This window comes from Sorex araneus, chromosome 2 (assembly GCF_027595985.1).
Source record: "Sorex araneus isolate mSorAra2 chromosome 2, mSorAra2.pri, whole genome shotgun sequence".
NCBI classification, from domain to species: Eukaryota; Metazoa; Chordata; class Mammalia; order Eulipotyphla; family Soricidae; genus Sorex; species Sorex araneus.
The window spans coordinates 20,446,826-20,462,726 of record NC_073303.1 but is presented as its reverse complement, the minus strand read 5'-3'; the positions used below and the strand labels follow the sequence as shown (position 1 = coordinate 20,462,726).

At 61.3% G+C, this 15,901-nt stretch overlaps 1 protein-coding gene across 3 annotated transcripts in view; it reads left to right on the top strand.

Moving 5' to 3' along the window:
* The window catches only part of JARID2 (jumonji and AT-rich interaction domain containing 2), a 224,763-nt gene that overhangs the window by 201,457 nt on the left and 7,405 nt on the right, over positions 1–15,901 (top strand). For all 3 annotated transcript variants that reach the window (XM_055129559.1, XM_055129558.1, XM_055129560.1), the window contains 3 exons: positions 7,813–8,048; positions 12,144–13,206; positions 15,074–15,576. In XM_055129559.1, coding sequence (XP_054985534.1) covers positions 7,813–8,048; positions 12,144–13,206; positions 15,074–15,576 — 1,802 coding nt within the window. The remainder of the gene's footprint in view (positions 1–7,812; positions 8,049–12,143; positions 13,207–15,073; positions 15,577–15,901) is intronic.

The window sequence follows — 15,901 nt, the reverse complement described above, 5'->3', positions numbered from 1 at the left end:
TTTCTTTTTTTTTTTTTTTTTTTCTTTTTTCTTTCTGGGTCACACCCGGCGATGCACAGGGGTTACTCCTGTCTCTGCACTCAGGAATTACTCCTGGCGGTGCTCAGGGGACCTTATGGGATGCTGAGAATCAAACCCGGGTCAGCCGCGTGCAAGGCAAACGCCCACCCGCTGGGCCTTGTTAATACTGGATGGGAGGGCTTGGAGAATTCAAGTCCTTACCTAGAAAAGGAGATTGTTTGTTTTTTTTTTAAAAAAAATTCTGTTCATAGCCGGGGAGTTAGTACAGAAGGGAAGGCTCTTGCCTTGCTTGTCGCCAAGACTGGTTCAGTCTTGGGCGCTCCCTGAGCACTGCTGGAAGTAACCCCTGAGCACCGGGCTAGGAGTCAGCCCTGAGCACCACCAGGTCCGGCCCCAAAAGCAAGAACGAAAAGGAGAGAGAATTCAGCGGGACGGGGGCCAGGACTGGCCTTGCATGTCGCTGACCCTGTACTACACATGGCTCCCTCCAGCTCTGCCAGGGGACGGGGGCTCACTCCTGAGCACAGAGCCAGGAGTAGTAGGCCCGGGCCCCGGCAGTCTGTTGACTCCTCAGAAGTCTGAGAGTAGATCTCTAGGGCCCGCTTGTGTCTGTACAGCCGAGGAGGAGGGGAGTCGGCCAGTGGCACTTGCCTGTGGTCCTGGGGGCCACAGTCCCTCCGTCCCCTGGACCCCAGGTGCTGTGGGGGCTTTGGTGGCTGCCCACCGCCTCCTGCGGCTCTCCCCGGCCTGCCGGAGTCAGGGGAGCTGCTCCAGCCGAGGGCACCCCAGGGTGCAGTGCTCACCCCGGCGGCTTTGGAATCCGTGACCCATTGGCTCCGGTTGGCAGGCGCCGTTGTTTCCAGACAATCGTGACTCCCAGTTGAACTGGCTCCAGGGAGCAAGTGCGGCTTTTGCACGGTGCCCGGGACGCCGTGCCAGCCCGATGATGGAGTCTGTCTTCCCCGAGTCGGGGCGCCCTGCACTGACATGAAGCTTACGTTTAAATAGCTGGCGAGACATCAGGACTTGGCGTGCGTCTCTCTGCCGCGCTGCAGTGCGCTCTGTTCCTTCCCAGGGAGTCCTCTCTCTCCCTCTCTCCCCCTCTCTCCCCCTCTCTCTCTCCCCTCTCCCTCTCCCCCTCTCCCTCTCTCTCTCTCTCTCTCTCTCTCTCTCTCTCTCTCTCTCTCTCTCTCTCTCTCTCTTCTCTCTCTCTCTCTCTCTCCCTCCCTCCCTCTCCCTCTCCCCCTCTCCTTGCGTGCAAGGCAAACGCCCTCCCGGCCGTGCTATGGCTCCAGCCCCATGTCACACCTTTTAAGAAAGACCAACTGGGGCCGGGAAGACAGTACAGCGATAAGGTACTTTCCTTGCATGGGGCCGACTCGGGTTCGATCCCCAGCACCACATGTGGTCCCCTGAGCACAGGGCCAGGAGTGATCCCTGAGCACTGCCAGATGTGACACCCCTCCCCCTCCATCCCTCTCCCAACCATCTTCTTAGATTTGCATAACTTCATTTTCTAAAGAGCACAAAGCGTTTCGCAGGTTTTACACGAGCTGCTTTGGCAGTTTTCTGCAGCGCCAGGAGAGGCAGCTGGTGCGTAGTTGATGGGAAGTGGAGGACGTGGGGAGGGGGAGTCAAAGCCAGCTCCTCTCCTTCCCTCCAGGAGGCTGGGTCCGGAGCAAGGGGCCCTCCCCAGCCCCCGGCCCCTTGTTTTGTCCTTGGGCCACAGGGCTTACTCCCGGCTCTGTGCTCACTAGTCACTTCTCTCAGGGGACCGTGTGGGGTGTCCTGGAACCCACACGGGTTGGCGGCGTCCAAGGCTAGCGCCCTACTCACCGTGTTATTGCTCCGGCTCCTGGCATGAATGTTTTAAGACAGGCCTTCTGACGAGCTCAGAGGGGGCCTCCCGGGGCCTCCCCAAGAATCCCAGCCACCCAGCGCTGTCCAGAAGTGATGGGGGCACGAAGTCCCCCAGACACCCCAGGAGCCCTCTCCCACACCTGCGCGTCTGTCCCTCCTTCTAGAACCAGGCGCCGGCCGTCCTAGAAGTTTCTAAAGTCGCTTCTCGCTCGTTTCCTTTTCATCCCTCGATCAGAGCAGAGCCCAGCCACGGAGCGACCCTAAGTGGAAGCATCAGCCTTCGAATTTAAAGATTCTGCTTGCCCTGGTGTGAAAACACAGGTCTCTGGGCCATTTAACTTTCAAAGTCGGCGAATCCGAATCAATACCTTTGTCTCTGCTCATTAACTATTTGTACCTGAGCACAGTGCAGTTCCCTAATCTGGTTGGCCGTGATAAATGCTCCCCCCCTCTGGAAACGAGTCCGATTACTCTTCTTAATTGGGGACAGAGCACAGAGGTCATCCGGCCATCTAACGTTTTCCTCTCCTCTGCGTTCACAGGGCTTAGTCTTCTCCGTGAGACTCAGTCCATGCCCCCCTCACCCCCCCTTCTCTCTGAGAGAATCTTACAAATTAAGACAAAACATAATTACTTGGAGGGTTAAAACTGGCAGGTTCCCACAATGTTCAAAATTAATGAGCCATTGTGTACAAAATACACCTTGTCTGCCGACTCCTGATTGCTGCCCCCCCCCCCCTTGCTTCCCACCGGGCACGTGACTCGACTTGGGGGCTCCCTCTGCCTGCCGGGGGTCAGGGCTGTCGCACAGAGACCCATGGGGTCATCCCCGAAACATCTCTCCGCTTGCAGGGAGGTCTGATTTCTGGGCATTTGACATTTGGGAAAATGTTCTGTCTTTTTTTTTTTTTCTCCTCTGTTTTTTTATTTATTTGGTTTTTGTTTGGGGGCCACAGCCAGAGGTGCTCAGGACTTAGTCTGGCTCTGCCCTCACGGATGGCTCCTGGCAGGACGTGTGGGATGCAGGTGGAACCCCGCGTCACCCTGCCCGCTGTGCCGCCCCACACCCTCTCTTCCCATGGCCCGTGAGAGCAGGCGTCCGTGTGAGGGGCCGTTCTTAAGGCCATCCCAGTGTTCCGTGAACAGCCTGGGGCTTGGCTGTCTGTAATCCAGGACCCTGTAAATCCCTGTGCCATGACAGTGACATGGGACACACGATGACAGGCGGGCGGGGATGGGGGCCTTTGCTTGCCCGAGCATTGCTCTGAGCACTTGGCTGGGTGCTGGTCGTGGCAAAGCAGAGTCGACTGAGGACACCGGGAGAGAGGCAGAGTCGAGCCTTTGCTCCGGAGCCAGGTCCTGCTGCTAAGGGTCTGGCCGCTTCCGGTCGCAGACGCAGCCCTGCTGGCTAGCCACGGCGCCCTCACAGGGGGCTCTGCCAAGGCCCCATTTGGCACCAGCGGTGCCTCAGTTGGTCTCACTGGCAGCGGGGAAGGAAGGTTTGGAGGCCGTCAGTCCCCATCAGATAGGTCGACCCAGATCTCGGGAAGCCTCCTCAGAGCCTCTGCTCTGGGGGGCGTTTGTCTGGATGGGCAAGTTCACGTTCCAGGTTCTGAGCCTAGGGGAAGCCAGGTGCAGCTAAGGGCGGCCCCACCCAGCGGCTGCAGCCTCGTGGCTTCCTGCGCTCACCTGCTTGGAAGCGTTCCTCAGGGACCGTCTCCTCAGTGGAGATCATCTTTGTTGAAATCTGCCATATTAAAGCTGGGGAAATTAAAAATAATTCAAAATAATGCCTCTCTTAAGAAGAGAAACAGGGCCAGAGCGATAGCACAGCGGGGAGGGCGTTTGCCTTGCACACGGCCGACCCGGGTTCAATTCCCAGCATCCCATATGGTACCCGAGCACCGCCAGGAGTAATTCCTGAGTTCATGATCCAGGGGTAACCCCTGTGTATTACCGGCTGTGACCCAAAAAGCAAAATAGATAAATAAATAAAAAGAGGAACAACCCCCTACAGGGTTGCTGCGCTCAGGAACTCTGGGAATTGTTTGCAGTGCTCGGAATCGAACCTGGCTCAGCCTTGCAAGGCACACGCCGTACCTGCTGCACTATTTTAAAGTCGGATCCACGGGGGCCGGAGCGATAGCACAGCGGGTAGGGCATTGTTTGCCTTGTACGCGGCTGACCAGAATTCAATCCCCGGCATCTATATGGTCCCCCAAGCACCACCAGGAGTGATGCCTGAGTGCAGAGCCAGGAGTGACCCCTGAGCATCGCTGGGTGTGACCCAAAAAGCAAGAAACAAAACAAGACAAAAATAAATAAATAAATAAAATTGGACCCACGGTTAGGTCGCTCTGGGTGGTGCGACCGGCCTTACACGCTGCATCGGGTGCCATCACCACCGGCCCCACTAGGTGGCACTGCCTCTGTCCATGCACTGTCTGACCAGCCACCCACTCCCGAGGGAGCGGCTCCTGCAGGGCCCCAGGGCAGGAGCCGAGTGGCCGGGACAGGCCGGTGCGGGCTGGGTTCTGTCCCCACGCGCCTGCAGCACCCCCACGGGACATCGCAGGGACCCTTTCGGCCCCCGGGCGTCCTCATAAGGCTCCCGTGGACCAGAGGAGACGCGGGCCCTGCTTTCCCCGGGGAGCGGGTGCCGGGTCGCGGGCTTGCTCGGGCCAGCTGCCGACGGCTCCTGGGCCTTCATGCAGCGTCTGTGAGGGCGGAGGCAGGAGGAACCCGCCGACGGTCCTTTCTTTTTTTTTTTTTTTTTTTTTTTTTTTTGCTTTTTGGGTCACACCTGGCGATGCACAGGGGTTACTCCTGGCTCTGCACTCAGGAATTACTCCTGGCGGTGCTCAGGGGACCATATGGGATGCTGGGAATTGAACCCGGGTCGGCCGCGTGCAAGGCAAACGCCCTACCCGCTGTGCTATTGCTCCAGCCCCCGCCGACGGTCCTTTCTGCAGTGAGAGGGCGACAGACGAGAAAGCCGAGGGCCCAGCCGAAAACGGGGCACGTGTGGGAAGTGAACGGCAGGACTTGGACGGGCAAAGGGAGCAAAGCTGTGGAGGCAGTTTAAACACTGGCAAATTTGCTGCCATTGGTTTGGAATTGCTGCAGGGGCCACTTCTAGTGGTTCTGGACCTACTGCTTGAAGCCAGTGGGCTGGGGGTGGGGTGTTGGGCCAAGGGCTCACCTGCCAGCTCCATGCTGTGTCCCCAGCACTGATTTGAACCGAATGTGGATGCCATCCCAGAGCTGGCTCCTTCTTAGAGTGGCACCAGAGCATGGAGCCTGAGCGTTCTCTATTTAGTGGCGTTGGCGAGTGAACCCAGGTCTTTTGTTTTATTTAGTTTTATAAGGTTGATCACAATAATTTATGACATTCAGTATTCTGACACCCATCCCACCGCCATTATACCATCTTTCTTTTGAACTTTCCGAACCATCACCCAAGCCTGCCCCAGTAGCAGGCCCTAAAATAATTTATTTTGTGTTGAGTAATTCTCTAAAAGTGATCCAGAAAGGTTTCCTTAGAAGAAAGTGTGTGAAGACTGTCGTATCTCACCCTGAAGCCATGGAGCCCTCGTGTAAGAGATGACTAACATGTGGTTACAGGTTGAGACTCGTGTGCTGATGTGTGTGTTTTTTTAATTGAGGCTGGTTGCCTTCTGCCTTACACTGTGTCCTACGCCTGTATCAGTGGTGTAGAGTATGAGATGTCGCCACAGGAATTCTAAAATATTAAACAAGGCAATAAAGCTGGAGTTAAATTCTTAACTGGATAGTGTGTTTGGGGTTCAGAGGCATCTCTGCAGTTTATCTATCTCCTCCGAGACTTACTTTTCAGTCTTTGGGTCATGACCCTTTAATCAGCTTTTCTGCCACCTGAGGCAGTTGGTGGGCGTGTCTGCCAGGCTCCAGGAAGAGCAGGGGTGTGGGGGGAGGTCACCCATCCCCGACTCTTTGAGAACCTGGAGATTTGGGTCACAAAACCCAAAACTGCACACCTGAGGTTTTTAAGAACCCAGGTCTCATGCATGCAGGGCATATGCTTTATCACCGAGCCCTGTCGGACCCCAGAGTATGGCAGGTTTTCTCTCTTTCCTTTTTTAAAGACAGTTTCCTGTGCCATGGTTCAATCCAGGAGCTGTGTTCCCTTGCTTAGGACATCAGCGAACAGCCAAGGATTGCCTAGACTCGTGTCTTTCGGCTTGGTTTTTAATCACGTTGAAGTATGACTTCGCGCCGACAGGGCTGTTCATTTGTCCCGAGCGCCAGCACAGATGCTGCCAGCTTGGGTATGATGGATGGCGTCTGACTGCGTGGTTACGTACAGAACAAACACCAACCTCTCGAAACTCCATTTTCTCTGAAACTGAGGGTATCCAGTGGAACCTTCTGTGGCCCAGACTCCATATCCTGTTTGATTGGCAGGTTCCTTCCTGCATCATGAACATGTGTGGAGGAGGAGGAATTTAGGTGACCAGACTCGGTTTTGTTGTTGTTGTTGTTGTTGTTGTTCCATTTTCGGGCCGCACATGGTAATGCTCAGGGGTGACTCCTGGCTCTGTGCTCAGAGGACCAAATGGGATGCCGGGGATCAAACCTGGGTCCGCCACATGCAAGGCAAACGCCCTTCTTGCGGTGCTGTTGCTCTAATCCCAGACTTGGCCTCAACCCAGAAATGGGCAAGTTCTGTGTATGCCCCAGGAGATTCCCCAGCCCGTGCTCCCTGCAGCCCCAAACCCATCTCATCTGAGCTCCCTGCGCGGGTGGGGTGCAAGGGGCACCCTGGGCGGTGGGAGGGGGGCGTGTGTGGGAATGGGCCAGGCCAGCTTGCAGACGCGGTCTGGTGGGGGTGCCGGTGCTCCCTGGGGGTGCTGCCGTGTTCTCTGCGTGTCCCTCTGTGCTCAGGTGAGCCTTGCTCTGTCGGCCGCTGCCTTCTGGTCTGTGCTTTGTTTTCCTGCAGGGAGAGGGGTGGAGTTTTTTCTGGTAACTGACTTTTTTCTGTCTACAATACTCTGAGCAGTGATTTCCCGTGCATGGATACTCCAGACACCTCCCCGTGTGTCTGTCTCCCTCGGCCAAGGATCCCAGTGCCCCGCCCTCCCTTCAGACACTACCCACTTACCCCCCTAAAAAAGAAAATTCAGTTCTGTAAATGAACTGTGTTGCCTTTGCGCTTTGTGGCGATCTCACTGTGTATCTGTAAGTCTCGTCCCACATAGGAGAGATCTGGCCCTGTCCTTCTCACTGGCTTCACCCAGCATGATATCCTCTAGTTCCATCCATGTTGGGGCAAATGGATTGATTCTGTTCTTTGTTAAGGCTGCGTAGTACTCCATCGTGTTGCATAGTACTCCATTGCGGTGCATAGTATTCCATACAACCTGATCCCCTCATCATTGGGCGTCTGGGTTGTTTCCATATTTTGGCTGCTGTACCAAGTGCTGCAGTGAGCAAAGATGGACACACACCCTTTCAAGTGAAGGCTTTTGTGCGTGGGGGTGGATGCCGAGGCGTGTTGTGGCTCAGTCACATGGGAGTGCATCCAAGAGATCTACGACTTCCCAGAGAGGCCGGGCTGGCAGCCCTCCGGGGAAGGCGCCTTTCTCAGCACAGCCCTGCCGGAACCGGCTGTTCCCAGACTTTCCTGCCTCCGCCGTTCCCACTGGTGTGAGAGGCGATGTCAGTGTCGCTTTGGTTTGCGCTTCGGATGGCGTGTTTGGGGGTGGTGGTTGTAAGAGTTCGATCGTTGTTTCAGCCCCAAGCAGGTGACCCTCAGCCCACTTTTCTGATGGCGCATCATGGACTGGCCCTGGGGGGCGAGGCTCGCCGGTGTCCACACTGCCACTGTCCTCGTCACCGCGCCGTCGGGCCGGGACGTGGCGTGACCGTCCCCCCTCTCCTCCTTCCTCCCAGTGTTCAATGGTTCCAGCAGATCGTCGCGGGAGAAGGAGCCTGTTCAGAAACACAGGAGCAAAGAGGCCACTCCCGGGAAGGAGAAGCACAGTGACCAGCGGGCGGACGGCCGGAGGGAGCAGGCTCCCGCCAGCCACCCCCCAGCGGCCCCCTCCACGGGCTCCTTGGCCAAGGGGCCCGCCGCCAACCACCACCACCCCCCTCTGCATCGGTCGGCTCAGGACTTACGGAAACAGGTTCGTGCGCTTGGAAGGTGGGGGGCAGGGAGATGGGGGAGACCCCAGGCCGCCCACAGGCCCACCGGGATGCGTCCCGCCCATCGTGGGCGGTGACAGGGAGGCGGCTGCCCCTTCCCTGGTGCAGACGAGTCTGGGGGCCAGGGTCGGGGTGGGGAAACACGTCATGGGGCCCGGCCCTGGCAGCATGCGGGTGGTCGGGGCAGTCTGTCCCCTCCTGGGGTTTCTCATGTGACAGGAGAGGCCCTGCCGCAATGGGACGGGCCTTCTCAGGGGCTTGTGGACCCTGCCCTGAGGGTCCGCACACCACGCCTCCCCACACCCACCCCATGCACCCACATACACCACACATGCATCTGCATACACCCACAACCCCTCCCACATATGTCCTGCATACACCCTGTGTACCTGTGTACACCACACGTGCATCCACACACACCCCACATATACCCCACATATATCCCATGAACCTACATACACCACAGATGTCCCCACATACATCCACACAGACTTCATATACCCCACATGCACCCACATATACCCCCCACACCTACATACACCACACATGCATCTGCATACACCTCACATGTCCCACATAATCCCCATGCACCTGCATACACCCCACTTGCACTCATATACACCCACATGGACTCCACACCCTCCCTACATATACCCCACATGTACCCTGCATACACTCCACATGCACCCACATACATAGACTCTGCAGATACCCCACGTGCTCCCACACACATCTGCATGTGCACCCCTTAGGCTGCCCCCACTTGCATCCCCCCACACAGCCCCTGGGGGTCCCCCCGCCCCCAACTGCCTCTGTCGACAGCCCGGCCGTGCTGGCCTCTGCCGGTGCCGGCCTCTGGGGTTCCCGTCCAAGGCCTGAGCCCTGCGGTGATGCGGGGTCGGGAGACAGCTGGCCGCTGGGGGACACCGGCCCGTGTGTGCGGGGCCGAGCCTCACTGGGTGTTCATCTCCGGCTGGGACTCATAGAGGACTTGCTGGCAGCATTTGGGGTGGGGGTGTCCCCAGCAGACCCCGAGGTCCTTCACCGCCGAGGCCCCAGGTATGAGTGGACCCCGGGCCCTTGCCACGAGTTGTTAATGCTCCCTCCAGCACTGGGCCTGGTCACGGGGCCCAGGAGGCGCGGGTGCTCGGTCTGTGGGTTCCCTGTCTCAGGAACGTGGCCACATCTGTTCGACAGACACGGGCTCAGGACTGGCCCCGGGTGTGCTGGCTTCAGAGCGCTGGGGGGTGCCGCAGGGGTGGGAGTGTCACCTGGACCACACAGCCCGTCTCCTCATCTCGCTGACCCGACCCAGTGAGGCTGGACCAGCGCAGCCGACCAGAGGGACTCGAGACTCCCCTCCGACTTGGTGACAAAGGCCCCGGAGTATTCCCGGAATCTGACACACACACCCTCCTGCTGTATGTACACACACACACACACACACACACACACACACACACGGCTGTGCACATACTCACACCATCCAGCTGTACACACACACACACACGGCTATGCACATACTCACACCATCCAGCTGTACACACACACACACACACACACACACACACACACACACAGTGCACACACACACACACACACTCTCCCACTGTTCTCCCGGGGGCCAGTTTAGCCCCTTGTTCCAGCTGGGCTCTGAGTTGAGCTATTGACCTTTGTGGGGCCCGCGCCCTCACGGGGCCAGCCTTGCCTGCGCCCTCTCACGGGGATGGTAGGTGAGAGCTGAAACTGTCCTTGTGAGACTGTCACACACCCCTTAGCCAAGGCCCCGGAAAATCGGGCCCGTGGATGCAAAGCGCCGGTGCCCTTGAACTTGCTCCTGCTCAGGGTTAGAATCCGGCCGTTCCCGAGTTGAGCTGCAGGAGAGGACCCAGAGGGTGGGCAGACTCTGGGGCAGCTGAAAGGAAAGGCAGGGGGCCCCGGGCAGGGGGCTCATGCCTCCCTGTTGCTCCCGAGCCTTCCCCCCCACCTCCCGTGCCTTTAACACTGCCTGGTATTGCCCACGATGACCGAAAGGCCCCCTTGGCATGACCTGGCTCTCCCCGGGGCTGTGCATCTGTCGAGTGACGTGAAACCAGAGACGTTCCCAGGTCCAGCAGGCGGGCTGGGCCCTGTGCTCTGGCCACACTGGGCACAAACCCACTGTGGGGTGGGGGGGTGTGGTCCTCTGGCTCAGGATCCGAGGTCAGCTACGATTCCACTCCTGAAGAAAGACACCCCCCCCCCCGCGCGCACAGCACGTTTCGAGGCCGCAGCAGGCCAGCTGGCACCTGGAGCCACCCCGAAGTGTGTGAGGTGCGGCCCCTGCCACGGGCTCGAGGACCAGACACGAGACGCTCCCCGGGGTGGGTGGCCTCACATTCCGGAGGGCGAGCTAGGAACACGCAGGTGATGGGTGCCCGCTGGTCCCCGAGGCGGGCCGACAGTGCTGTGTCCCGCTGTGTCTGAGCCCGTGACGCCGTGGACGCGGGAGATGGCCACGAGCTTGCTCTCCCCACTCCACAGACCCCGGACCCCTGTGTGGGTGGACAAGTGACAGCTCCGCCCACCGCCACTTGGGGCCCAAGTCTCCTTTTCTCGAACCCGGGGCCGGGCCCTTCCCTCGCTGCCCAACAGAGCCAGTTGTCCCAGACTCTGCCCCTTGCACACTCTCAGGCCCGACTCCCAGGACACGGGGACACGAGGACATTAGGGACGCGGAGCTTCCTTTCTCCTTTCTCCTGCCGCCTCAAGCCAGCCAGTGTCCGACTCACGGGCTCCCTCTAGTGGGACCCAAGGGCGTGACGGCTGCATTCCCGGGACCAGGAGGGGGGCTGAGACACGGGGTGGGAGCTCAAAGGCGGCCCCCAGGGGTAACCTGAGCGCCCCGGGGGGACCAAATTTGGGCAAAAGTCAGAAATACCCCCAGGGTACCTCACAGAGGTGGCACGGGAAGAGAGCCCCCAGGGAAGAGGTGTGCCGGCAGCCTGTGCTCCCCGTTTCCCGTCCCCGGGGTGTTTGATATCATCTGAGGGATTTGGGTTCCCCACCCGCCCCTGGTACAGCTCCCCCCGGAGTCCTCCAGGCCCCCTCCCCCCGATCCCACCTGAGGCGACTTCAGCCAAGAGCCAGCAGGTCCTCCCGATCCCGCCTAAGTTCTGTCCGGGTCTTGGCACCCAGCCGGTTCCACGTAAAGTGGCTTCTCAGTGTCCCCACATCCAGTCTCTGCCACGTACACTGCATCCCACGTACACTGCATCTCACGTACACTGCATCCCACGTACACTCCATCCCACGTACACTGCATCCCACGTACACTGCATCCCACGTACACTGCATCCCATGTACACTCTCATCCCACGTACACTGCATCCCATGTACACTGCATCCCACGTACACTGCGTCCAGCCGGTCCCACGTATGCCACGTCTGGTCTGTATCACGCATGCTCCACATCCGGTCCGAACCATGTAGTCCACATCCGGTCTGTACCACAGATGCCCTGTCCAGTCTGTACCACATGTGCCACGTCTGATCTGTACCGGCGACACCACTTCTAGTCTATACCGTACATGCCACGTCCACTCTGTACCACGTACGCCACATCCTGGCTGCACCACGTGTATGCTGTGTGGTACAGCACATAACACCACACCGGGTCTGTACCCCGTCGGCCGTATCTAGTCGGCCGTGTAGGCCACATCCGGCCTGCACCATGTTCACGTGTCTGGTCTGTACCACATGTGCCGCGTCCTGTTTGCACCATGGCACGGGCATCAGGTGCACCCAGGAATCCCATGGGCGACACTCTGGGGGGCTGCAGGGGGCCGCACCTTTGCTCTCCTGGGTGCAGGCCCCGGCAGCTGCCCCCTGAGGGAGAGCTGGAGCAACCGCTGCCCCCAGGAGCTGGGAGCGAGTGTGGGCGCTGGACCCCACGGTGCTTCTCCCTTGAGCCCCCCTGTGGCAAGAGGCGGTGCCTGGCATCACTCAGGGTCTCAGGGCGGGGAGCGGCTGCCGGGAGGGACGGGCCACGCCCCTGCAGACACTCACTCCGCTTCTCTCCTCTGCCACCCCCGCAGGTCTCTAAGGTAAATGGAGTCACTCGAATGTCATCTCTGGGTACAAACGCAACCAGTGCCAAAAAGATACGCGAAGTCAGACCTTCACCGTCCAAAACTGTGAAGTACACGGCCACGGTGACCAAGGGGACTGTCACATACACCAAAGCCAAGAGAGAACTGGTCAAGGAAACCAAACCCACTCACCACAAGCCCAGTTCCGCTGTCAACCACACAATCTCAGGGAAAACTGAAAGTAGCAATGCAAAAACCCGTAAACAGGTGCTATCCCTCGGGGGGGCGTCCAAGGCCGCCGGGCCCGCCGTCAACGGCCTCAAGGTCAGCGGCAGGTTGAACCCAAAGTCATGCACTAAGGAGGTGGGGGGGCGGCAGCTGCGGGAGGGGCTGCGGAATTCCAAGCGGAGACTGGAAGAGGCACAGCAGCAGGCCGAGAAGCCGCAGTCGCCCCCCAAGAAGATGAAAGGGGCGGCCAGCCCCGCTGAAGCCCCCGGCAGGAAGGCGGCGGCAGCGGCGGCGGCAGCGACCCCAGCCCCCCCGGAGAAAACCCCACTGAGCAGCCACGGGAAGAAGGAAGCGGCTGAGCGGAGCTCGGAACGGAGCCGGCCCAAGCGGGCCACGGCCACGGCCGCCAAGAGCGCGGCCGGCAGACAAGCACACGGGCCGGCGGCCGGCGCCCCCTGTGAAAATCGTTCTACCTCGCAACCGGAGCCCTTGCACAAGCCTCACGAGGCGCCGGCCAAGGCCGAGAAGCCGGGCGGCCGGGCGGGCTGGGCGCCCATGGCCGAGATCCCCGTGCTGCGGCCCTCGGCCAAGGAGTTCCACGACCCGCTGGTCTACATCGAGTCGGTGCGCGCTCAGGTGGAGAAGTTCGGCATGTGCAGGGTGATCCCGCCGCCCGACTGGCGCCCCGAGTGCAAGCTCAACGACGAGATGCGCTTCGTCACGCAGATCCAGCACATCCACAAGCTGGGCCGGCGCTGGGGCCCCAACGTGCAGCGGCTGGCCTGCATCAAGAAGCACCTCAGGTCTCAGGGCATCACCATGGACGAGCTCCCGCTCATCGGTGAGGCGCCGTGCCCCGGGGCCTTGCTCCCGGCCACCCCCTGGGCCTCCCAGTCCAGCCCCCCCCCCCCCCCCGGCCTCCCAGTCCAGGCCCCCCCCCCCCCCCCCCCCCCCGCCGCCGCCTCCCGGCCATTGAGACGTCAGTGGGGGCACCTTGTGCTTAGACGCTTGCCCGCCCTGGGCTCGTGTGCATGGCAGCTCGTTGCTTCTCCGGGCGGCTTCCCGCCCTTTCCCAGAGCTTCAGCCTATCCCAGTGTGTCTTAGTGTTCCCCCCCCCCCCCCGCCCCCTTCCCCAGTCAGAGCTGCTCCGTGCAGGACCCCCTGAGCCCTTCTGCAGGACTCCCGGCTCCCCCGAGTGAGTGTTTGGGGGGATCCCGGGGCACCCTCCCTCAGGGCTGCACCCGTCTCTCCCCGAGGGCAGCTGCGTCCCACATGTGCCACCCACAAAGAGTTCCCGGGCTACTCCGGGAAGGGACAGGAGCTGCGAGCTGCTGAGGCCCAGCCGCAGTGCCACCTCTGTGTCCCCGTGGCCAGAGCTGGGCAGGTGGCGGCAGGGATGGCCCGTGGGCGGTGCTGAGTGGGCGGGGTCAGCGAGGGCCTGTGGGCGGTGCTGGGCGGGCAGGGTCTGCGAGGGCCCAGCGGTGCTCGGTAGTGCCGGCCAGCCCCGATGTCCCCGGGCCCCCATAGCCCTGCGCGCCTGTGGGGCGTGGGGGAGCGAGAGGAGAAAGGCCCCAGGGGGTGGCTGAGTCTCTGCCCCGCAGTGGGTGAAGCTGGGGAGTCGCCCGCTGCCCCCCAGGCCCCGCCCAGCCGCTCCCCGACCTGGCACTGAGCAGGCTGCGGTGGCGGGAGAGGAGGCTGGGAGGTGACATGGTCTGTCTGGGTGTCCTGCTGGGTCCTGGGCGTCCACAGGACACACGAGGGGTATCCAGTCAGCCCGGCGTGCAGTCACACGCTCCCTGGACTCCGTTCTGCAAGTGCTGGCCCGGAGCCTGGAGTGGCCGGAGCCCCGGGCTGTGGTACAGGGCCCCTCCCCCACGGCTGCTTCCTGGGCATGGGCGGGCAGATGCGCGCGCGCACACACACACACACACACACGCCGCAGAATGGCAGGTATGTGCATGCATGTACAGGTCACCGTGAGCACATCTGTGCACACTTGCAGACTAGCAAGCAGATCTCACTACTCATGCACACACGCATGCCTCACACAAGATTTGCATAGCGTGTGCGTACACAATTACATGCACACACACACCAGGCTCCACAGAGGCCACAGCCAGCAGGTGTGCAATACACACACGCACACACACATGCACACGTGTCCCAGAGGCCCTCCCAGCCCCCGCTCTCCGGGCGCCCGGGATGCTCCCCTCCCGGTGCTGGTGTCACTGGGTCGCAGCCGCCTTCAGGGATTGGCGCCCGGCCCCCAGCTCCAGCCCACCCAGGGCAGCCCCCCAGCAGGCGGGAGAGGCGGCTGTGGTTCTGTGATGCGGCCGGGGTGCGGGAATACAGGCCAGCGCAGCCTTCTGGGTAGAAGGAACGACGGACGAGGGGCGTGAACGTCCCCTGACCAGCGCCCAGTGCCCTGGAGCGGGGGCGGGGAGGAGGCAGAAATGAGACGTGCTGTGTGCGCCAGCAGGGGCTGGTAGCATGAGCACTGTGTGGGGAGTGTTCTCCCCGAGCTCCTTGTCCCGTGGAGCCCCTCGGGGTGCTGTCCCCGTGCCTGCCTGCCATCGAGTCACCCGCAGGGCCGCTGCCCCACCGTCCGTGCCTCTCCCGCAGCCAGAGCCCCGTGCTGGGGTGGGGGGTGCGGGGTGGGGATGGGGGGCCCTTCCCACGCTGACGCCCCCGCCTTCTCCCCGCCGCAGGAGGATGCGAGCTCGACCTGGCCTGCTTTTTCCGGCTGATCAACGAGATGGGCGGCATGCAGCAGGTGACGGACCTCAAGAAGTGGAACAAGCTGGCCGACATGCTGCGCATCCCGCGCACGGCCCAGGACCGCCTGGCCAAGCTGCAGGAGGCCTACTGCCAGTACCTGCTCTCCTACGACTCGCTGTCCCCCGAGGAGCACCGGCGCCTCGAGAAGGAGGTGCTCCTGGAGAAGGAGAGCCTGGAGCGGCGGAAGGGGCCCCTGGAGGGCCACACGGAGCACGACCCCCACCAGTTCCACCCGCTGCCCCGCTTCGAGCCCAAGAACGGGCTCGTCCAGGGCGTGGCGCCCCGCAACGGCTTCCGCAGCAAGCTCAAGGGGGCGGGGCAGGCCCCGCCGAAGACAGGCCGCCGGCGACTCTTTGCTCAGGAAAAGGAGGTGGTGAAGGAGGAGGAGGAGGACAAGGGCGTCCTCAGCGACTTCCACAAGTGTATATATAAGGTGGGCGCCCCCGGGCCCGCCCCGGCCTCCCCGGGCTGCCGCGAGCGGCGTGCGCGAGGGTCCCCGCAGCAGGGCCGGCTCTGCCCTCCCTCCCCAGGGGCCCCGTCTCCCCACAGGCCCCCTCGGCCAGCCCCACCTCCCCGTCCTCGCGCCTGGCAAGAACTGGGGGCCTGCCCGGGCCCGAGTCCGGCACCCCACAGGCTGGGGGGCCCTTGCCAGGGAGATCGGGGACCCGAGCCGGCTGGCAGCGGGAGGAGCACTGTGGGGTGGGGCCTCCCGGCTCTGGGCCCGTGGACGGTGCCCGCTGCGAGTTGGCTGTCTCCAT